Here is a 24,239-nt window from a genome sequence, read left to right on the forward strand (position 1 = left end):
AAAATAGATGAAGATGAAACCAATGAAGGCGTTAGACAGTGTTGTGTGTTGTCACCGCAGCTCTTCACGAAGCATGGGCAGCTTATATTCTAGAGATCTCACTGAGGGAGGCGAGGTTATAAATGACATAAGGTTTGCGGATGTTATCGCCATTCTGACGGAAGGCATAGATGGCTTACAATATTTCGTGCAATGTATTAACAGTAAAGCAAGTAACATGGTCGTAACAAAAAATAAAATAAACTGATTTCGGATTTCGGGAAATGTTGAAGAACGAACCAACTCACAATTAGACCAAAACGTTGAAGTAAAAATTAAGATTGAAATCACGAAAAAAGCGTTTATAAAATATGCAACAATGCTTACTAACAGAAGTCTGAACATACTAAAATACTAAATAATACTAAAATTTTTAGAACGCTTCGTCTGCTCGTCGTTGTTGTACGGAGTAAGGACTTGGACACAAAGCTTAGACGAGAAAGAGAATATTTAGTTAAAGTTCGAAAAATATCTTACCTGGAGTATTCACTTCGAAATGAAAAATACGCATTACTACATACCATCATGCAAGGATGATTGGTAGAAAAAGAAAGTCATGGATGAGAAATTTTCGAGACTGGACGAATATGTATGTAGAATAACCAATTCATATTGAAAGGGAGAAAGAGGCAGAGAGTAAAAAATATTTAGTCGTGTTGATTAAACATACCCAGACAAACCACATTAAAGCAATCGAGGAACGAATCAAAACAGTGGGCAGTTTACGATTCTGTACAGACCTACAGTAAAAATCGGCATCAGCTATTGGTCTAGTATAAACGAGTGACTTAAAAAGTTTACCAAACATGTTGCCTCCTATACTATGCTTTTCTTACGGACGTCAGTTTTTGCTATCATTTTTACAAAACAACAAGGATACATTCACTGACATGACCCACAGAATTGACAAACATAAAAATTCAAGCCGTGCGTCAATATCGGGAAATGTCCGTCAATATCGGGAAATGTCCTAAGCTGTTCGGATACGTGGGAAACCAAAGCAACGTGATAAAATAATTATAGTATTTTATGCAACAAGTGTGGTAAACGGCATTTGCTTTATTTAGCAAGAGCGGAGAGCAGCGGAGCATGTGTGTGATAAACGAATGACTTAAAAATTTACCAAACTTGTTGGATACTATTCTTTTTCTACGACTATTAGTTTATGGGTACATTTTTGCAAAACACCACGAATATATTCATTGACATGACCGTATTCAAGCCGTGCGGAAAATGTGCGAAGTGGCTCGAATTCCTGGGAATCGAAACTGACGTGGTAAAATGAAAACGTAATAAAAAACAATTTTACAAACAAAACGGCAATACCATTTTTTACAGTAGTAAGAGAATTTACTCCAGGTTGAATGAGAATTTCGAAAATATTTTTTAATTATAAAAAAATCAGTTCCTTATCTTCTGGTTATCACTGGTAACAAAAATAAGTTCGATGGAATTCCATTGAAATTTCTACTGCACGCTATAATTCAACTGCGATTTACCCCTCGTACGTATCGCTCCCACGTTGTAGTTGTAGTTGACTGTTGAGTGGTGTGTAGCAAATAAATATTAAAATAATCAAAACAATAAATGTCAACATTTTCTATGGCGCAGTAGCGCAACGTCAATTAGGAAACAATGTTTGGCGAAACCCTTCGAGGACTAATACTTATCATGGCCGCTAAAATTAATAGGCAACTAAAAGCGCGGGTGGTATTTTCGTCGGAGCCATTATCTAAGCGAGTGAAAATGCGAAAAATGGCGCTGCTTGGCGGGGCACTTTGACGTTCGTCCTGGGAGGTTCGCATCCGGTGCGGCTCGTACTATGTCATTACAGGTACTCGTTAAAAAGCACACTCAACTTCCAAATTGGTCCACTAGACCCGGTTCTGACAGTTCGGCAGGCGTTTGTTGCGCCCATGCCGACCGATAACTTGTTAGAAGACGCCTAAACAGGTAAAACTTACTCAGTTGGTTAACACTTTGCACCGGGCGATGATTGAATAGGACCAGATTGAATCATTTTCATCCACGAAAAACTCGGTTTATTTCGATTATTGTATCAAAATGTGCTGTAGGCTATTTCGGAAAATAGAAAATGAGACATTCCATTAAATTTCGGTACAACAACTCCGACATAAGCAACAACCACCTATGCAATGAGATGAAAATAATTGTGATTGTGATAATAATAAATGCAAACAAAGATTTTGTTGTATTGAGTAGAAAAACAATGTTTTTTTAATTCTGTCACGCAAAATTTTTGAATTAGTTTTTGAGATGTCATATTTATTGTTTTAAAAATAGAAAATTTACATTAACAGAATATTAGAGGTTAATCCACGAAAGTAAAATATAGTTTCGGATCGTGGCGGCTTGTCTTGAAGAAAACCCGTTTATCGTGTAATTGGGTCTATTGTAGGCAGTCGTTTCATGAGATTAGTGAGAATTGTGAAGATCAAATTTTCTTTTTAAAATGCCAAGAGTTTGTAAAAATATTCCAGATATGTTTTGCTATGTCTGTGGTTGTTTTGTGGTCAAGAACTTTAGACGTAAAATTACGCTTATTGTAAAGTAGAAATTCAAGATCAAGACAAACCTAGGTTGCCGCGTATTGTTTGTAAAAAATGACAATGGAATAATGGAACTAGGCCATCCCTACCTTTCGAAAAACGTATAATATGGAGAGAGCCAACAAATCACTATGATGACTGGTGTTTCTACATGTGCAATGTTCGTGGATATAATACTAAAAATTAGATAAACGTTGTTTATCTCATTTTTAGTATTTTTAGTATTTAGTGGCATGGAGATGCCTCAATACCTGAGAATCCAGTCAACTTAGAAGAAGATACCACCTGAAATAGCTGAATAGCTTTAGTGATGTTGGTGATATATCGAGTGTTTCTTAGCAATCACAGTTATTGCCACAATCAGAACTTAATGACTTAGTAGTGCTTGAATGGCTATCCCGTTCCCAACGAATGGAAAGTGGCTCTTATCTCCTCTATTGACAAAAAAAGAAATAAACTGGACTGCAATAACTATCGGGGCATTTCGGTTACAAGCACAATGAGCAGACTGTACGGCAGAATTTTACGTGATCTCATTGAGGAAGACTATAAAGAGAAAGAAGAAGAAGAACAATGTGGTTTCAGAGCAGAAAGATCATGTACTGATAATGTGTTTAACATTTGTTGACCTACAAAAAGCATACGACACAGTCCCAGTAATAAAGCTATGGAGGGTCCTAGAGCAATCCAACATTAATCACACCTATATAGCAGCCCTTAAAGAACTATATAGGGAATCAAAATCAAGAATAAGGGTCGGCCAATGCATTACGGAGGAATTCATGGTGAATAAAGGACTACGTCAGGGGCCAGCGCACTAAAGAAATGGAAAAGAAAGGTCCAGGGCATGGGAATAGAAATTGATGGTGGATGCTTGTTTACTCTTCAGTTCGCAGACGACCAAGTCATAGTAGCCAATGATAAAGATGATATGCAATATATGATTCGAAAAATAATAGAGGAGTATAAAGAATGAGGCTTGATAGTCAACATAGCAAAGACAAAGTATCTATGTGTGGGGACTCAGGACGGAAATTTGGAATTAGGCAATGGCCAAGAAATCCTTCAATGTCAGGAATATGAATATCTGGGCATCACATTCGACACCACTGGAACAGATACTAAAGAAATAGAAAAACGAATAGTGAAAGCCAAAAAAGTAATAGGAGCTCTGAATGGAATCCTATGGAGCAAAGAAATATCCAAGAAATTTAATATCTATGAAGCAATGGTAAAAAGCAACATTCTATATGGATCAAAGACATGGAAAATTTCCGATAGACATAAGAAAAGGGTTGAGGCTGTCAAGATTGATGCAATTAGAAGATCAATGCGTATTTCACGAAGAGAAAGAATAAGAAACGATATCATAAAACAACGGATGGGATTAGAAGGCACAATAACGCAGGATATAGAGAAAAAACAACTTACTTGGTACGGACACGTGGAAAGACAGTCAAATACCCGATGGCCGAAAAGGATACTCCACTGGCAACCAACGGGTAAAAGAAAACGAGGCAGGCCAAAACTAGAGTGGCAAAAAGCTATGCATAAATGCATGAGTGAAAGAAATCTGACTCCTGAATATTGTGAAGATCGATGGGGTTGGAGTTTAGGTGTCCGACAACGTCGAAGGACGTATATATATATATATATATATATATATATATATATATATATATATATATATATATATATATATATATATATATATATATATATATATATATATATATATATATATATATATATATATATATATATATATATATATATATATATATATATATATATGTATACTACATATAGCACTACAATTCTGAGAACTGGAAGTTGCTTATTGATTGACTCATCCAAGAGAAGTTATGCTTTTGCCCAACGGAAATTTTCTTCTTTCTGTACCTCTTGCTAATTCTGTGCAACTGAAAAAATGCTACGAAACTCTGGAATTACTATATTGACTAAAGTTCCATAATTTGTGGTGACTTAAAAATTGTGGAACTTCTACTAGGTTATCATTCAGAATATACGAAGTTATCCTGTTTTTTGTGTCAGAAGGACAGTAGAACAGACAGCAACATAGGGTTAAAAAAAACTGGCCAAAAAGGGTTAATTTAACTTCCGGTTCAAAAAACATTCTTTACGTTAGTCTTCTTGATCAAAATCCACATATTAAATTAGGACTAATGAAGCAGTGCGTTAAAACTTTAAATTAAGATGGAGCATGTTTTAGATACCTATGTGGAAAATTACCCGCTCTCTCAAAATTAAAGGAAGGAATTTTTGTAGGTCGTCAAATAAGGTGATTAATGGAAGATCATGTGAATACCATGATCGAATCTAAAAAGTTTGCATGGGTTTCGTATAATGATATTATAAAAGGTTTTCTAGGAATCAAATAATATTCAAATTACAAAGGCATTGTAGAACACATGGTAGAGAAATTTAGGCAAATAGGATGCAATATGAATATAAAACTATAGTTTTCACAATCATGTCTGGACTACTTTCCCTACTACTTGGTGTTGTGAGTGAGAAGCAGGAAGATATAAAAGAAATTGGACGCACATATGAAGGTCGATGGAATGTTCCGATAATGGCAATGGCAATCTGGCCACGGAATATGCAAGAAAATCCACAAAACGAAGTTTTTCGGCCAAGAGGGAGAGATCTTCCAAAAAAGAAATAGACTTAAGTATTGTTTGAGACTTTGTTATTTAATTTAGATGTTTTGCTAATAAAAATTATGTTCAAATCAACCGATATTTTCATTTATAAATCCTTTTAATATTGACACAAAAACCTTACGTGATAGAGAAACTGCTTATCAGATTTAAATTATGCAGAACCAAAGGTCAGATCGAAATCAATCTTTCAAAACTTTAAAAATTATTGGCCCGTGTAATGATTTTCTATCTACATAAATTGCTTTGCAAATACCTTGATGATATGGATTAAAGAAGGTTATACCGGGTTAGTTTTGGTTAGTTTCTTCTAAAAAAAAGTCTTAAAAGTTAATTCTCAATAAAGCTACTCTACTTTTTTAGAAATTCAACTGCGCAACACTATAGGCTTAAATTTGGAATCAATAATTTTAAATTATAGGAAAATATTTTCAAAAATAAAAATAACCAACTTTTGTCCAAATTTTTGAAAAACTTTCTTATTGCAATGACTATCTAATAAAGCACATGCAGCACCAAAAGTGCCTAATACGGTTTTTATTTTTAGGTGTACAATAAAGAACAACTTGAATAATAGCGTTTAATTTTTTGTTAGTGTTTTTGTTAATGAATAAACCGGAATGTTATGATATACCTGTGGCCTATTTGAGTTAACGGGCTCATATGTTGCAGATAGGATTCAGATGTGGTGGTCGATAATATTGTCTCGAACTTATTACCTGTAAACAGCGGAGTGTATCAGAGCTCGGTACTAGGGTACTACGATTTAGCTATGCAGCTATGTCCATGGATAGCGGAGACCGTATCTTATTCGTCGATGACACAATTTTGATATCAAGCTCGAGAAGCTCTGCTGAACTAGCAAAGCAAAGTCAGAAAAAATTGGACAGTACAACAATATTCTGTTCTGCTAAAACATTGAAATTAAATTACTCAAAAACTTACAGAATAAATTTTGGTTTAGACAAGACAATTCAAAACTCTGAATCTGTTAGACTCTTAGGCGTTATGTTAGACACATTTCTGACATGGCTCGTCCCAAGTGTTCGTATTAAAAGAACTTAAAGGTAAATTTTCACCCGCTATTATAAGAGTGTAGTTTGCATTTTTTTTTGAAGCACAGCGGTATATCTGTTTGAAATCCTAGTAGAAATAAATAATGGTTTGAGTAAATATGCTAATCATTCACAAGGTAATAATCATTCAACTAGGTGTGCACATAACTTAATAGTTTCGATGTAACTAACTCACCAGAGTGTCGTTAATAAACTAGATCTCAATATATACAATATTCCACGAATCGCTTTAGTAAAATCGATACTATCGATACCATAGAATTTTGTCTTTGACGGACAGAAGATGTTACGAGCTTTTTCGACAAGTGGTAAAACTTTTGGTAAGTGTTTAGTGATGTTTTGAATGTATGGAACGACAACAGTGACAAGTGTGGGGTCGCCTTCGGTTTCACTGCCCATGGAAGGCTGTGGTGAGGTGTATTTTGTGGCGAAACGCTTAATGTCTCTAATGTAGAAGTTATTAGATAGAAGAGCAAATGTAAGGTGTACTACTTCGATTTTTAGTGACTCGAGCTGAGATAGTTTCACGGCTCTGTAGAGCTAATAACCGATTATTTTTGGGCAGGATGGTGATGTGACAATGCACTAAGGCGCAGCCGTTTGAGATACTAGGAGTTTGCAGCATTCCATGCATATGCATGAACCCGACCAAAAATATTAACTAGGCTCAAAGAACATCAAATAGCCTTAAGACTAAAACAAATAAACTCATCCGCAGTTGCCGAACACAATCACGAAACCGGACATAACATTTTGTTCCATAAAACAAAAATTCTTGCATGTAGTTAATTCTTCAACTAACGAAATCTATAAGCAAACAAACCTCTCACGTTACCTGTTACAAATATGCTCCTCCTTTAGTTCAATTCAACGACAACCAACGCAGGAAGAACCCAGCAGGAGATTTGTAAATAGTATTACAGTAGCCTGTGGAAAATTCTATGAAAAAAAATCTACGTGCCGTTTTGAAAAACAGATGGTTTTGTATTATTGCAGAATATTTCATATATATTCCTTTGGAAGGTCGCGTGATGGATGACATCAACGAAGGCAAAGATCAGGATTCTGATATATGGGAGAACGGGTAAAACGGGAAATTATCGACTGGTCAACCACCAAAAATGTTGAATTTGAAGAAAATTTAAACTTACGCAAGTCTATAAGCTGTGTATATTTTGCTGCGGAAGATATAACATAAAATCATCCCATAGAACCGTACTGCTACTGTATACTATAGAAAAGAGGACAAGTCCTTACATTAACCTTTTGTAGTTTTAAAAAAATCGTAAACCACATTATTCTACGCACAGTACGTCGAGCTACATCGTACCGGAGCGCAGAACTTCCCCAAACCAAAGTTCTTTTTCCTAGAAAAGGGCCAGCTATCGACCAGTACTCGACAATTATCATATAGGTCCTTATGTTTGAGGCATATTAATCGTCCTATTAAAACCATATTCGCCTATGCACACCTCACTTTTTTAGTTTTGAATTCAAGTTGTTGATCACATCACAGGCAGAGCACGAGCTCTTTGCTGATGATGCAGTTTTCATTTCGTTGCTCAAATTTTTGGCTTCCTTTCTTTGCTGCAATACGCTTTAAAAAAAAACAAAAATTTTAATTGCTCACTATTTAGTGTCGTTGCACTACATTTCAGGTTTTCAATTGAGAACTGAGCTTTATCGATTATAAAGGTCGAAATATGTGAGTTAACAGTATTCTTATTGAGAACGACTTACCCTATATGCGAAATGATTGACCAGCAAATGGAACTACCAATTTAATTTTGAAGATGCGTTATTATTGAATGAAAATTATGGTGGTGATTCTGGTTTTATTTTGATTTTTTGAAATTTATATCTTCGATTATACCCTTATATTGTTATTATTGTACTTAACACTTTAAAATTTTTAAAGCCACTATTTGAGTTATAATTATTGGGCATTGGTTAGAAGCGAGAGTTTAAATTTCTCGCATACCCATGTTGAATGGAGCTTTACGACATTTTTTTCGCAGTGCCTACATAAGTTCCTATATTATCGAAATAGGCAGTGCCTCTTTATCCCGAGTAGCTATATTTATGATTTGGTTAAACAAAAAAAGCTTACTTCGTAAAAAACTACTCCTCAGCAACTTCACATACTGCTTCGTTGAAAATATCCCTTTTTCTAAATATCCCTGTGCAACTTTTTAAACCTCCACTGCATATCTTTTAAATCTTTGAATGGTCACTGACAGATGGTGTACATTAGATGTGTGTTACATCTTGTGGAGGGTACTCTGCTCTTGTCTTTTATGTTAGTTGTTATATAAGCAAGTGAAAATTCGACAAGAATTATCAAATCATATTACTAAAAGGTTATTGCCCAATATTGATACAACATCGCATAACATTATTTGTGTGGTGCCCTTTCCACGTGTATGCATCACTGCATAATATTTGATATATATTCCTCTGGAAGATCATAAATATTGCATTGCGTGAACCCCCAGAAGGCATAGTTATATTTCCTATAGATGACGTTAACGAAGGCAAAGATGAGGACTCCATAGTATTGATGGTGCCATATTATTGTCATATATTAAGACCGCCATGGCTTTAAACAATACGTCGGGGGAAACCCCATTAGATGGGATTATGAATCGCGGATGGATAGTACGAGTTCAGGATATACACTGTGGTTTGAATCTTATCAGGGATCATCAACAGTGAAAAACGTTACGTCGTAGAGTTGGCGTAATTTGGTTTGGTGCAACTCCATTAGAAGGATTATATACTTATATTTATACTTAGATGACATTTTCAACTAAATACCTACACATTGTGAGTTACGATTGAGAGGAATCAAATGAACTGGCACAATAAGAGAGAATAGAACAGCAAAATGGTCATTGACTATAGCAGTTCAATGCAAATCGAACGACATTAATGCTTCAAACTCTAATTTCAATTCAAAATTTTTGTTATATTTAAAAATAAATTAAATTTTCATAAAAAAATGTTTTAGTAGCATAAAGGGCTACTGCCCTTTTAGAAGGTCACCTTTTTTAAACAAATACTTTTTTGTACGTTTGTAGGTATTCTAACTTTCAATAAATAAGATTAAACCAAAAAAAAACTAAATCAGCAAAAAAGATAGTTTTTAGCCTATTGGGTAAAGCTGAACACAATGCACGTTGCTTGTAAACCTATTATTATAATTCTAGAGTACATCACAAAAATATGGTAAAAACTGATGAGAAACTAAAACACACAGAAATATTTATATATCCTTCATCAGCATTTTTGTAGATACGCTTTCTCTCTCATTACCATAATATGGTAAAATATAGGATACATATTAAAAAAGAAACACTTCGCATAAAGGTAAAATATTTTAATATATACATTTTGTACAACTTACACTCTTTAAAAAAACATAAAGTGACAATACAGTTTTTATGTACAATATGCACAACTCTATGGAAATAATAAAATAAATATCTCTTATCCTTCCAGGTACGATATATATTACACATGACTTTCATATTATAGAATCTAGAAATTTCATATAGTTAATATCTCTCTGACGACCACACGAGGGAGGGAGGTTCGCGCTGGTCACGTGATAGAAACAGAAACAGCCACGGTTGGTTAACATTGACTACGACGTAACAATAAAAAAAAAATCTACACAACTCGAAAGTTGAACAATCAACAACATCGGCTCGTCTTTCTTAAAGAAATGAGTAAATAAGAAATGTTTCCGTCACACTAAAAAAAAAATCGAAATTATGACCAACATCAAGTATCGATCTCGGCAACTGATTGTTTTACACAACCTCTGTTCATTAATGAAATTTTAGAAGGCTCTGCTTGGACTATCCTAATAGTTGAAAAAAAAGGTTTATTTTTTATCAAAAGTTCTGGTCGAATCAAAGACATTATATTCAAAAGAGACACGAGCACAAACCTACGTTTACGAAAAGTTACGTTCGACTTTCCACGGTTCGATTGTGCTTAGAAATATAAAAACTTCCAGTTTATGCTGTGCGATGTCACGGTAAGTGTCGCTTATCTATCAAACATTGAGGTTAGATTAATCTTAGTTGGTTTAGTTAAGATGTAGAAAGAGAACACTTCCTAAATCGCAAAAAAATTCCAAAGAATCTAGCCTCTCCTCTGATAGTCTTTTAGATAGGGTCTTTGGTATGAATAATTGTGAGAAGTCTGATTCGCCTATCGTAAAGAAGTAAGTGAAAGTGTTTCGTCACACTAAGAAAAAAAATTCCATTCGACTGAATTATGTCTAACATCAAGTATACCTCTGCTGAATAACGCAATTTTAAATTGCACCCAAGCGATGCCAAAACGGTGTATTTTTTAAGAAACTGTATGGTTGAATCAAAGAGATTATATCCAAATGACACACGAACACAAACAAACGTTTATGAAAAGTTTGTTTCGACATGTTTGGAACGCTTGGAAATGTCAAAACTTCCAGTTTGTACTGTGTAACGTCGCAATACGTATAGCTTATCTATCAAAAATTTAGGTTAGGTTAATGTTAACTGGTTTAATAAAGATTTAAAACAATCGAACAAAAATTTCAAAGCATCCGAAGTCTCCCCTGGAACGTCTTTGGTATGAAAAATTGTTTACGAGTCTGGTTCGTCTCTCTTAAAGACGTCAGTATGTAGTTTAGTCAGTAGTAGTGTTTCGTCACACTAAGAAAAAAACCCAATCGACTAAATTATGTCTAACACCAAGATCGATCTCGGCAACATCGCTATGGCAATTACTAACGTATTTTTAGTTTCGTTGCCAAAACAGTCAATTTTATTAACAAAAGTTCGGGTTGAATCAAAGACATTATTTCCAAAAGAGACACCGAAAAAAAAAACATTTAAGAAAAGTTCGTTTTTTTTTCCATACTTCGGTTGAGCCAATCAAGTTCTGCGCTTAGAATTGTCAAAACTTCCAGTTTATATTTTCGACGTCGCGATAGATGAAACTACCTATCTATCAAAAATTGAGGTCTAGATGATCGTAACTGTTTAAATTAATATTTAGAGAAAAAAACACTTAAATCGCATAACAATTAGAAAACATATGACGTGTCCTCTGATAGTATTTTGAATATAACGTCTTTGGTATGAATAGTTGTTAAAGGTTCTGAATACAATATCCAGCTGTTACCAAAAAAAAAAAAAATTAGGTTTAAATCAAACATATTGTATCCAAAGGTAGGCTTAGCTGTCCATGGGACTGTTCAGCGCCTGTTTATGCCGTGCGATGCCGCAATAGCTGAAGCTTATTGAAAATTGAGGTTAAGATGATCGTAACTGGGTGAATTGAGATTTAGAAACCTCTCAAATCGCACAAAATACCATAATCACCAACCAAATTCGATATCTCCTCTGATATAACGTCTTTGGTCGTCCCCTATGGTTTGGTTATTTGGTATTGTATCATTACGCTGAAAGTGTTTTAGTACCAAGAGAGACTCTGCCCAGAAATGTGTCGAAACGTCTGCAAAATGTCGGTAGTACAGAAAAAGCGTTAGGACTAGCACGAAACATAAACTGTTGGTAACGAGCAAAAAGGAAAATAATAGCGGAAATGTGAGTTTCGACGGACCAAGGTGTGATTTAACATTGAACTAAGTATAACATATTCTATCGGTAATGTTATGGTCGCCAAACCATTTGACGTATGGCAGAACGGTGAAAAATACAATGAGACCATAAACGTAACCAAAATGTCAGGCACCTGAATGGAGAAACCTTAACACCTAAAAAACTAAGACTACAATCACAGATAAGGATTATTAAAAAATAAGATGCGGGCGTTTCGGAGTTTCTTTTGCTCTAGCAAAGTAGTACGGAGCGTGAGCACCGGCGGGGGATGGGGTACAAAATACACTGAATACGTTCAAGAACGAGTGATCACAGACGGAGCAAGCGAAATTCGGATACGGCGAAGGCACTACCGACACCCGCATCCTATCACCACCATTTCCTTGTAATTCTTCAACACCACTTTGTTTTCGTCGTCCAAATAGAGCATCGAAATCGAGTTCATTTGAGTGGGGATGCAACACGGTTTGGGCACTTTCGACGGGTTCACCGAATTCACCAAAGTCTGTACTATAGCGTGGTTGGTGGTGTTCAAGTGATCCGCGAGCGGAAAGTTGCACTCGCCGCTGCAGTAGTACGCGTCGTAGCCGGGCGGAGCCACGATCCAATCGCTCCAGCCCACTACGGAGAAATCGACGTACATCTCGTGCCTGCTGCAGGGCGCGTTGTCTTCTTTCCTCCTCAAATGTTTCCTCGTACCCCTTCTCCTCCTACGCAGTAAATCTGCACCCTTAACCCGATCTTGCTGCTGCCTATCATCCGTAAACAAGTACAAAATCGGCTGGACTTGCTGCCAGCTGTCGTCGGTGTCCTTGAAAGATCTCCTTATTCGCACGTGAGGCTCTTGGTTGGTGCCCAACACGTGGACAATGACCCCGTGGTTCGCGGACGGGTTCTGCAGCCACCTTTGAACGGCGTCCGTTATGTCTAGTTTCACGTTAGCGTTTCCTCTACTGTTGATGAATTTATTGTCGACTATTCGTTTGATCGGGCCATGTTTTCCCTTCTTTCCAAGTTTCATAATGTCCTCCACCACGATCCTTATACTCCTGCCGTCTTCGAGTGGGTTACGTTTGAGGGTAATCTCGGCAGCCCTCAATACCTCGTTTTTTGGCACTGACACGTCGAATTTTAGCCGGAACCTCTTGTGGCTGGGAAACCTCTGGTCTACCGGGCTTTCTGCAAACAAAGTAGGAATCGATTATGATCGTTAGTTTATCGACTAACAAGAATTTCGTAAACAAAAAGCCGAAAAAAATTTGGACCATCACTCCCTTTAGTGTAAGTATGATATTCTGAACTCGTTTCTGTACTGCAAGGTACCAAGGATTTGTATTCTTGCTTTGATGAGGCGAATAGAAATCATAATTTACATATTCCGTTGAAGAATTCAATGGTTTTCTAAATTAAGAACAAAATCACTACCTTATTTAATAGAGTTACCATAAAAATTCTGGGAATCTGGGATTGATGTTGGGGACTCGGCATCGGGACATTTTAAATCAAGTAAAAAAAACATACTCGCAATGCGGCCTCGTATTGGTTGAAAGTGAGATATGAAGCGACATGTTTTAATATTGGAAACGACTTCAAAAGTTCCTAATTATGAGCGCAGGCAGGATGCTATATATATAGTGGCCAAAATAAAATTCATAATTTCATAAGTTAAAATTTCTAGACATGGCAGCAACCTCTTAATAAATACTCATTCTTATTAAATGAATTTACACTTGAAGTAAATCTTTTTTGTATTTTACGGATCATGGGAGAATACCGCTAGAGTTAATCACGTGCTTATTGAGCCGAAGAAGATTATGACAACCATTTGCTCCAAGGGGCCTAGATACTCTAGCAACTTTTCACGAATCCTTGTATCTTAACAATGACTTCTAATTATTTAGTTAAAGCTTGTGTTTTTGTTAAGAAGAACGTCAAAATATTTATTTTGTTGCAAATCAAAGTTTTTAACCACCTCCCTAGTCACTTTAAAGAAAGAGAGGCATCATTTTCATAAAAAAACTTTCTATTTCGAAAGAAAATATTTTGAATATGTTTTACAGTGTCGTTACCTTAGATTGCTTGTAGTACACCTGGATTTTGATTTCAATGTTTTTTTGTATACTATACTGGTTTAAAAAAATCAATAATCAGTAAATACTTAATTATTTTATTTTATTTTAAATAAAATAAATATTACAAAAGGTAAATTTCGTAGATACTTATCTAGGCCGTGAACTTTTATCTAACTTTATCTTCATCTTATGCTTCGTCATAGTTTACCTCAATATTTATAATTTTTGTTATGCCTGCGAAGACAAATCAAAACTCAAAGAAACTTTCACAAAACTGACTTTTTGGTTAACTAAAACAGATTCGGTTAAGCTCTGAAGAGGCCAAGAGGATGATTGGCGAAACGTCAGCAAGTTCCAATCCAGAAGGTTTGCAAATAGTAAAAATTATAATGTTTATAATTTACCAAATTTTATAAATGAATATATCTGTAATTGGCCTATTACATAATAATTTGAGGAATGTAACTGGCGAGGAAATGATCTTTTCATAACAACTCAAAAAATAAAAATGTGTCCAAAACCAATATTGGATTTTTTTTTCCTTTTTGATTTGGATTTAATAATTGATGATTTCAATTTATCCAAGTTTAATTTTACTATCTACGAGAATTCAAAACCGCATGAAAACTGAAAAATTCCAAACCGTGGTTACTCACATATCGAACAATAAATAAATATGTAATCGATTTTTATTAAACAAAGCTAATGAATGTGTCGTAAAAGCCAGTACAACAGATACTTGATATTCTTCCAAGCATAATCATTATTTGTTATCTGTGGTATATTATGTCTTGATAGAACCTAATAGTTTCTCCGAAATGGAGCGAACCATGTCATAAACGATACGGTAATAAATATCGCAAGGAAATTAGTTAACATTATCAGGTGCTAATAAGTATATGTAAATTTTTCTTGATAGCAACTGAATTCGATATGACGTCGGCCGCAGGGCTTTTGATGAATGATTTTGTTTTGACTTGCCACGTTCTGCTCGAAATCGGTCCGCCTTAAGGAGTGTGCGTTTGTTAAATTTGAAAGTTTGTACCGTGTACACTCACAGCCAGAGATAACAACCGTTCCCTGGCTAATAACATGCAAATACACTTCTCCTTATATAAGAGCCACATTTGGCAAAAACGTACACAAACATGGAAAAGTGGAAATTTAAAAAATACATTAATTACTAAAACTAAGTTTTTGAGAAATAAAATTGCCTCCAACCAAATTATTGCAAGTGATAGTTTGCCTGGCTGCACAGAACATCAATTCCGATCCACAGTTTTACATTTGGAATATGTAAAGTCCTAACCAAAATAGGTGTATATTTCAACAACGATTATGATGCCAAAACCTTGAGATTTTTTAAATAATTTGAATTTTCTCAAAACGTAGCCTAACTTTTATTTCTTACCTAAAAGTATAAGAAGTATTTTATACCTAACAAATACTTTTAACTTAATCAATTTAAATGGAATGCCGTATTTTTAAACAGAAAATGGTCTTTTTAATTAGCTATCGTATGGTTTAAGATGCCACCTTCTACTCGCTTTATTCAGGTAGTCAATAAACAGACGAGGCGTCTCTTTATTTAATGTTTTGTGAATTTACATATTTGATAACTGCATTGATCGCTTTCTCTGATACTTATCCACGAATTTAAAACTTGTGGTATGTTTAAAAACCAACTAGGTAGGTACTGTAAACAATAACATTATAATGTATAAAATTTTTTAAATGTCACGAAACTTAAAATATCCTGGCTGTACCGGCCAACCTGTTTAATATGAAAAATAACCATAATATTACTTCACATATCGCAAAAGTAAAACTTTTTGAATACATCCCGAATAACCATGTGAATAGTTAACTATTATATACAATTAACGACATTAGGAAGGTTACAGATTCCCAAGGATCGTTTTGGTTAGTTTTGGTCAGTTTTAATTAATAAATTAATCTACACAACAGCAGATGTCTTTCAAATGAAAAACGCCAAGCAAAAAATAGTTTTTGAAGAATAATTGTCAATAGAGTATTTATCGTTGATTGAATTTTTTAGGGTCTCCAGAATGGAAACGAGTAATTAAAATAATTAAAAGAACACAAGAAAATAACATTAACTTTAATAAAGACAAATGTCATTTTTAAAAAAGTTAAGCAAAAATTTCAGTGCACAGAAATTGGCAAAAGTAGGATAGTCAATATACGGGGAAGTATTTCAAAATTTTATGTAATAACTTTTTAATATTAGACCTCTAATATATGGTTTCCTCATCATTATTAAAGTATATTATTTTCATTATTATTACTGTTAGTTTATGTTATCTTATTATGGTATATTATGTAGCTGGATAGGTATATATAATTTTCCAAACGAAATAGTTATTTATTCTAACTGGTTTATAATTTCTCTAAAAATAACACAGGCTACTGTAATACTACTTATAAATCTTCTGGATTTCTCCTGCGTCGGTTGTTTATTAATCAAACGAGCCAGTCAGTTAAGCTCTGAAGTTGAATTTATTAACAACCGATCAAGAGAATCCGGAATATCTGTAAATTGTTTTATTAATTTATAATTTGTAACAATCTAAAAACTCAATGTAAAATGTTTATACTACTTATAAAAGCAAATTTGATAACATTATTGTTTTTTTTATTGAAATTAATACCAAAACAAACCAAAACTATAACTTTAACTTTATGAAAAATTAATCACCGTAAATCAAATTCGTAAATTGTTGGCGGCATTTGCATCGATCACGGGTGTACCGTTGGAAATAAATACACAAACGAAGTAAGCGTGCGCATTACACGCTTACAGCAACGTGGAAATTTCCATTTCCTAAATTTGATAATGCTTGAGAATCGACCTGTTGTTGTCGGTAGTCGGACTGAATATTCAGCTTTCGCTTCGGTTGACGACTTCCGAGGTGGTGGACAGAAACTCACAGTTATTTATTGCTAGATCGAAAATTTTGATCATTTCAGCGAAACTGTACGAAGCGCTACATATAATATGTTATACTATATTTTATGCTCAAAATTTTGAGAAACTTTGATGGAAAATAACTTTTTATGAGTTAAATACAATTTTAAGGATTGCAATTTACTTTAAACACAATACCGAAAGCGCTCGTAGGTTTTTAAGGGAATTTTAAGCCATGATTTTTCTAAAGAAACGTTACAACCTGATCTTAAACCATTAACGTTTGTGGAAAAGGCGTTTCTTAGAAAGCTCAAACCACCGGATCATTATGGGTAATGAGGTACTTCTGACGATAATTACGGTTATTCGACAATAATGGGTGACCAAAACTACAGGACCCACTTGTCGAAAATAATCCGCCCCGAAATAGTTTTAATAATACAAGATACTTAAATTCGTTTAATAATACATATGTATATATAAACTTGCCTAAATTACCAGGCAAGTACTTAAGTTCTTGAAATAATAAATTGTAATTACTGATTCCTCGAGTAAGAAGTGGACTTTTTCTATATCGTCGTCAAATCTTAGCTTAACTTTAAATAATCCATTTTGCCAATTCTACCCCTACAAGGTATTTTAATAATAATATCAATACGTCAACTGAAGCAGTGCATTCCTCAAATAATGCGCGCATATTGAAATATAGAGTGCGAAAATTTAAAATTGAATTTCTTAGTTGAATGAATGTTTAGTTAGTTACAATCTGTCACTGTTATAAATTTGCAACTGGGACGTTCTAGCGAAGACGTACATAAAATGGACATTCAAAGAAAACATGCCGCACATTTTTGTTTTTTAGTTAGTTACAAATGGAACATATTTCTTACGTCATGTTAATTTTAATTATTTTTTATAAGAATTTCCTTAGTAAATAGGGTGCAAATAATAGATGTTTTATTGAAAGAACGGAATAAGCTAGGTCCTAAACTTTGTCATTTTTTTAAATCCAGACACACAGTTTTCAATTTTATCGACGCAGGTTCTTAAATGTGAGATCAAGATATATTTTTCGCAACTATTACCACTGATACTCAAGAGTCTCAGAAAACACGTCTTAGGTAGTCTGTTAGCAGGCATCTATATTAGTTTAAGCAGCCAGGATAAAGCCGATTCAAAAATAAGTAGGAGTTTACCATTACTAGTTTCAAGACGCACTAAATGTCTGGTCAGAAAAAAGACAAAGAAGCTGATTGAGAAAGCAACCTGCACCTCATCATCATATCTTAACCCCCAGAGGCCTGTACTATAAGTCAGGGAAGCTATTATAGAGCATTAAAGATTTCGTAGCACCAAATCCTTGCTTACATTTTGCAAAGAAAATTTTGGATATTTCATAGAAAACTGCACAGGCCGAGAAACAAACTCCACTTCATCCATCTCAATAAAACTTGTGGTTGTTTTTATCATGATTCTCCTTTTTGAAAATCATAACTTTTGCTTTTCTAGTGTTAATTGGAAAATATAAGAATATCAAATTTTCTACTAGGATCAAATTTTCATCAAAAGTCACCTGAGTTATGCTAGCTGTATCGTTACACTGTTACACTGTACCGGTTGTCCCAAATTCGAAGACTATTGGGATCTCGGAAACCATAAAACATCCGATTTCGGATAAACTGATTAGTATCGGAGATATCTTTGAAAACCCGAAAATCAGCAATTTAATTAGAATGTTTTCCTGGTCTTAATTTCAAAACAAATAAACATAAATGACAAATTTCCTTTTTCCTCCCCTATAAATTGACATTATTAAGTTTTAAGTATGCCGTTTCGTTTTTGTGTGCTCATCAATACCACCCCAAAATTGACAATAATGCCAAATTTGCAAAAAAATAACATAACCATGAAACAAATATTAATTACATTTTACTTTGGTAAGTAATTATTAGAGTAGTAAAAAAAGGCATTTTTTTACACATTTATTGAATTGATTGATTGATTGATCTCACGATATAAACGATTTTTTAAATACCCCCGTAAGAAGTAATCCAGTGGTTTTATATGTGGCGGGCCATATACTGAAAAAAATATATTTAAGGTGTCGTCCATTGTCAGGTGGCCACCATAACGATTACAAACAACAACGATCGTTAAGCTACCTTCAGATATTATTGGACCGATAATTCTATTGTATGCTCTCAGTATTCAGTTCTTAAAGTTGCTGCGGATTCTCTATGGATCAGTTATGTTCAAAATCCCTAATAATAATACCGTGAGTTGTAAAACTACATTCATCATATTATTTTGAATTAAAGGCATCATCTGCTTCTAGCTGATTTTGGAGCCAAATGCATAATTCTAGACGCCCAATTTCATTACCAGGTCTAAGTTTTTGACTTAAGTGCTTTGAATATAATGTCTTCCATTATAGCATTCTCAAAATTTTTAGTTCGTTGTCAAAAAAAATCATTGATTGATAGTTAACTAAAGTTTATTAACAATTAGAGATCGACATTCTTACTATATTTATAATATTATCTTCCTCATTTCTTGGCTTGCTAAAACTCCCGAATTTCAACAAATTTATATCCAATTTGGCAAGCAAATTTAGATGCGGTTGCACTCGCTGGGGATATTGATTTAGGTACCGTTTATTAGCAATTCTGGAATTTCTGAGTCAACTGTAATAAATACGTAACATATAGTGTTTTCCAACATGGGAAACATCTGTTTTATTATAAAGTCTATAATTACATGCAACAGTGAAAGTAACTGTCACTTTAATAATTAACAACTACGTCAAAACTGTGTGACATAAATGGTTTTGCTTCATAGCCAGCCTATTTTTTTGTGACAATTTTCCTTTATATTCAATTGTAGGGCCGTATTGCTGCAGGTCTCTATTTAAAAAAAAATAAGTTGATTATGGGCACACATAAACTGAAACATCATGCTTAAAACCTAATAACGCTAAATTGTATGGTAGAAAAAGTGACAACGAGAAAGTGTCACTTGTTTTCGAAAATTATTTTCATCATTTTGCAGGTAAAAATTATTATAAAATATGTAAATCTTCGGTACACTCAAAACTCATTATTATTTTTGATCCATAATACCTCCAGTTGACGTACATCGTACAATTAATGAAACACCCGGTATATATAATATGAAATACCGGCGTAAGACGTCGTTAATTTATCCGGAAAAATTACGCAGTGTATAAAAAATGTGGAAGGGTCATTACCTACCGATATGTTCAAAATACCTAACAGTGTTAGCGGTGCTGATTTGAGCACCCCTCTTTGGTATGGACAGCGTGGAAAATCGCATCCCCGACTGCCTCTCGTACAAACGAACTATTTCGTCAGGAATCAGCAGTTTGTCTTTGTCGATTTTCGATTTGGGCCTCGCTTTCGACAAAAACGACCACAAACTGCTTTCTTCGTCTTGCTGCTGAGTACACGATGCCACGAAACACTGACATATGGCCAGTAGCACCAGCCACGCCTTGTTTTTGTACTTCATTATGATCATCTGAAACAATAAAAAGAAAATGCTGCTGGATTTCGATGTAATGGGACGAGCATGAAGTAAACTTAAGGAGAAGAATTTCAATAGTCTCGCCAACACTACGCACCAGCGGGTGCTCAACAACTAAGCGAACCCACCAAAAGTGGGGGTAATGGGACGAATGCTAGTGATAGTTGATAACTATAATTTAGCCAAGATTGCCTACTGCAACGCAGCAATGATTTATTTTTCAATGCGATAAAAAAGGCTCATAATTAAAGTTAGGAACATAATTTTTAAGGTATAGGTTTCCGGATACGAGGTGAATCATGCATTCCTTTTCTTATATGACCCGTCATCAACTTCAATAATAATTTGAAAAGTTCAGCACAGCTTACTGATATATTCCCTCTGCTTAGGGATGTGCCCTAGATTTGTGTAAAAAATGGGTTCAAGTAGATTTAAGATTTAGATAACAAATTATCAAGTTTCACAGAGCCCATTTTAAGCCCATTATTGTTATACAGTTTTTGCCGTATAGGATATATCTCACTCTCTGTGAATGATATAACCAGGTCTAAGCCTAAACTGCCAAATACGTCCATAGAAAAAGACGGATATGGATTGTTTTCATTCTCTGAGAGAATGTGGTATTTTCGTTACTTAATTACTTCATCTAACAGTGCAATTCACTCCATAAAAAAAATCGAAAAAAGTGCTTACAAATTGATGTATTTGGAAATTCGAAATAAGGTCTTGACAATGTTTCACAAAATTCATTTGTACTACGAATTTCCAGTATAATTTTTTTAAATTTTGTAATTTAGTATTAACGATAATAATGAGATTTCCTGAGAAGTTTTAATTTCCCTTTCCACATTTTTGCAACAACTAAATCAATAACCGACAAATTGATTTGTTTTATATATCCATTAATAATCCGCACGAATATTCATCATATCATAAAATTAAATTGTAATATCAATGCATGAAATTATTAGTAGATATTTTACATACAGGACACAGTCAAAAATAGACCATGTACACAACCACTTACTTCAATGAAGGATAGCCGAATGAAATGATTTTCCAAAGTACACTTATGATTCGAAAAATACAAACAAGGAGAAAATTTGAGAAATATAAATAATCGATCATTAGTTAAATGACATTAGGTCGGTGTTGGCAAGATAATAATATAAAAAGTGTCAAAACTACCAAAGTTGAATGAAAAGTGTATATGCGCTCGTGTATGTTCTTTAAACTATTTTCAAATTGCTAGTCAGCTAATCAAGCGGCATTATGAATACTTTATTAATTGTTCGAAGTTTTCATCGTCGAATATTATGCTATTAAATACCATTATAATCGCGTTATAACTGGAAACAATAAACAAGGCAAACCAAACTATATAATCTATAATATATCCGACCTATCCCGCAGAAATCATAAAGAGGATATCTTTACAGTACCGGTCCATCTTGAAGAACGTCATTAAAATTTAAATATTCGATTACGCGACCTGCCCGTATAATACGAGGCTAAAAACAAATATACATACGGCAACGCCGGGTGTTACATTCTGAAGATACCCGAACTGTCAGCTTTCTCCGCATCGCGTATAGTCTGAAAGGTGAACAAGTCCGAGTCCACTCGCTTGACCTCATCGAACGCGTGGTTTAAGGGGCAGCGCGATAATTAATTTTCGGGTGGCCATTTAAATTTTGACCAAAACAACTACAAATAGTTGGTGGTTGGTACCCGTTCGTCGTACATAATTAGCCATCTTTTCTTTTCCGATGTAATCTAATCCTGTATACATTGACCAAGAATAATAATAATATTACGCTTACCATTCCACAAGTGAGACATATAATTCAAGATATGAATTTTGATACAAAGTTTCACCTCAACTTAGAATTTTAAGAAAACCGTAATGTTTCCTTGGTCATTGGAACGGATTCTTTTATATTAAATTTTAATCTTAAGAAACTACTGTCATCCATGAGAAATTGTTTTCAAATCTTTATTATTATTGTTCCAAAATAGCATATAATTGCTTAAAAATTATATCATACTTGACGAGAGAGTTTGACTTTAGTTCAATTTTCATCAGATTTATTTTCCATTGGCTCAAATAAATATCTTTTCTGATTACATAATGTGTTCGATTTGATTTAAAAACAAAAATAAATAAAGCAAGGACAACATATCTGATTTAAAGTTATAGCTAAAACTTAGATTATACCATTATTACGTCGAGTTTAAAAAAATATATACAAAATATTAGAATTACAAAGCAAACAAAGCCTGATTAGTAAGTGGTGTTAAGAATTAATCTTTATATATTTATAAATTATCTCTGTCTCTATAATCTATTGCAATTATTATTTCTGAATACCGATTTTGTTTGTTATTATTATAAGTAAGCGCTTATAAAATAAAATAAAAAATATTTTATATGATCAAAAGCATTATTATCAAACCTGAAAATAATATACAACGCAAAAGTTTTTATTTTGTTTAACGTCAATACTTAAAGGAAGCTGCATGCCATGCAGTGTCGTGCTGTACCAATTATAAAAGATTTTCTATATTATCCATTCTATTAAAACATATACAGGCGATTTGACACATGAAAATTTCGAGTTATCAAGACTTGGAGTTATCAATAAAAACTACAAATGCATGTACTTTTTTGTGAATGACCATTTATTCATTCATTTTTAAAAATGGGTTATACGTTACATAAATGCTCTAATATCTATGATTTTTGAACAAAAAACGAAAATTATGAAATAGTAGTACATATGTATGTATGTATTTACATATGTATATATGTACATACAAATGTATTGTATATGTACCCAGTATATATAAACATAGTATGTATGCACATATACATACATATGTATGTACATATTAAAGTTTACTCTTTCACTGGAAAAAAGTCAGTTATTTGTGACTGACGACCGGAATTCTTATTTTGGTTTTGAACAAAAGCTTCAATTTTATTTAAACAATCATAGAGGGAATCGGTTGTGTATTCACTGGCTTTCGAATAGGAACGCAAGACAATCAACAAATTTTCAACCAATTCATTTGAATATTGCTGAGAATCATCTTCGAATTCCTCCTCCATCGTGTCACTTTCGCAGTCATCTTCGATATTTAACTGTACCGGTTCCGATCTGCAGGATTCGATTCGATTTCTATTTGGATTTCGTCTTCACTCTTTTCTTTCAGGCGTTCACTTAGGAAAATCAAGGGAGCCTGATCTTCTTCTTCCCATTCAGAATACTGACCAAAACCAGCTTTTTTAAAACAATTGGAAATTATTTCAGGCTTAACGTCGATATTCCATGCGGTAGTTACGTCGTCAACACAATCCATTAGTGTAATGTTATTGTTTTTGTTTTCTTCGAAACGTTCCATTGCGGTGATGACTGAATGTTTATTTTTCAAAATTGTAGACACTGTACTTGCCGAAATCCCATACTTCACAGCTACAAATTTATTTTTTGAGCCACTTTCCACTTCTTAAACAGGTCAAAAATCGAAATTAAAGCTATAAAAGCAACTGAGTTTTCAGTTAGGCACATTATTGAAAAGGCAAACTTAATTTCATTTTACAAAGTTGGAAATAATTTAATTTAAAAATATTAAAATTTATACAAAAAATAGACAGAAATACAATTATTATATACGAAACGAAAACTACAATTTAATGCAAGT

The 24,239-nt window shown here is 33.9% G+C and overlaps 1 protein-coding gene across 3 annotated transcripts in view; it reads right to left on the reverse strand.

The window, feature by feature from the left end:
- Window positions 1–9,746: 9,746 nt before the first annotated feature.
- LOC132704429 (protein decapentaplegic-like) overlaps window positions 9,747–24,239 on the reverse strand; it is a 106,805-nt gene continuing 92,312 nt past the window's right edge. For all 3 annotated transcript variants that reach the window (XM_060674426.1, XM_060674423.1, XM_060674424.1), the window contains exons 2-3: window positions 20,243–20,528; window positions 9,747–13,169 (exon numbers count right to left, since the gene is read on the reverse strand). In XM_060674426.1, the coding sequence (XP_060530409.1) occupies window positions 12,340–13,169; window positions 20,243–20,528 (1,116 nt within the window). In that variant the 3' untranslated portion in view covers window positions 9,747–12,339. The remainder of the gene's footprint in view (window positions 13,170–20,242; window positions 20,529–24,239) is intronic.

Source organism: Cylas formicarius, unplaced genomic scaffold (assembly GCF_029955315.1).
Source record: "Cylas formicarius isolate icCylForm1 unplaced genomic scaffold, icCylForm1.1 PGA_scaffold_7__23_contigs__length_41026272, whole genome shotgun sequence".
NCBI lineage: Eukaryota > Metazoa > Arthropoda > Insecta > Coleoptera > Brentidae > Cylas > Cylas formicarius.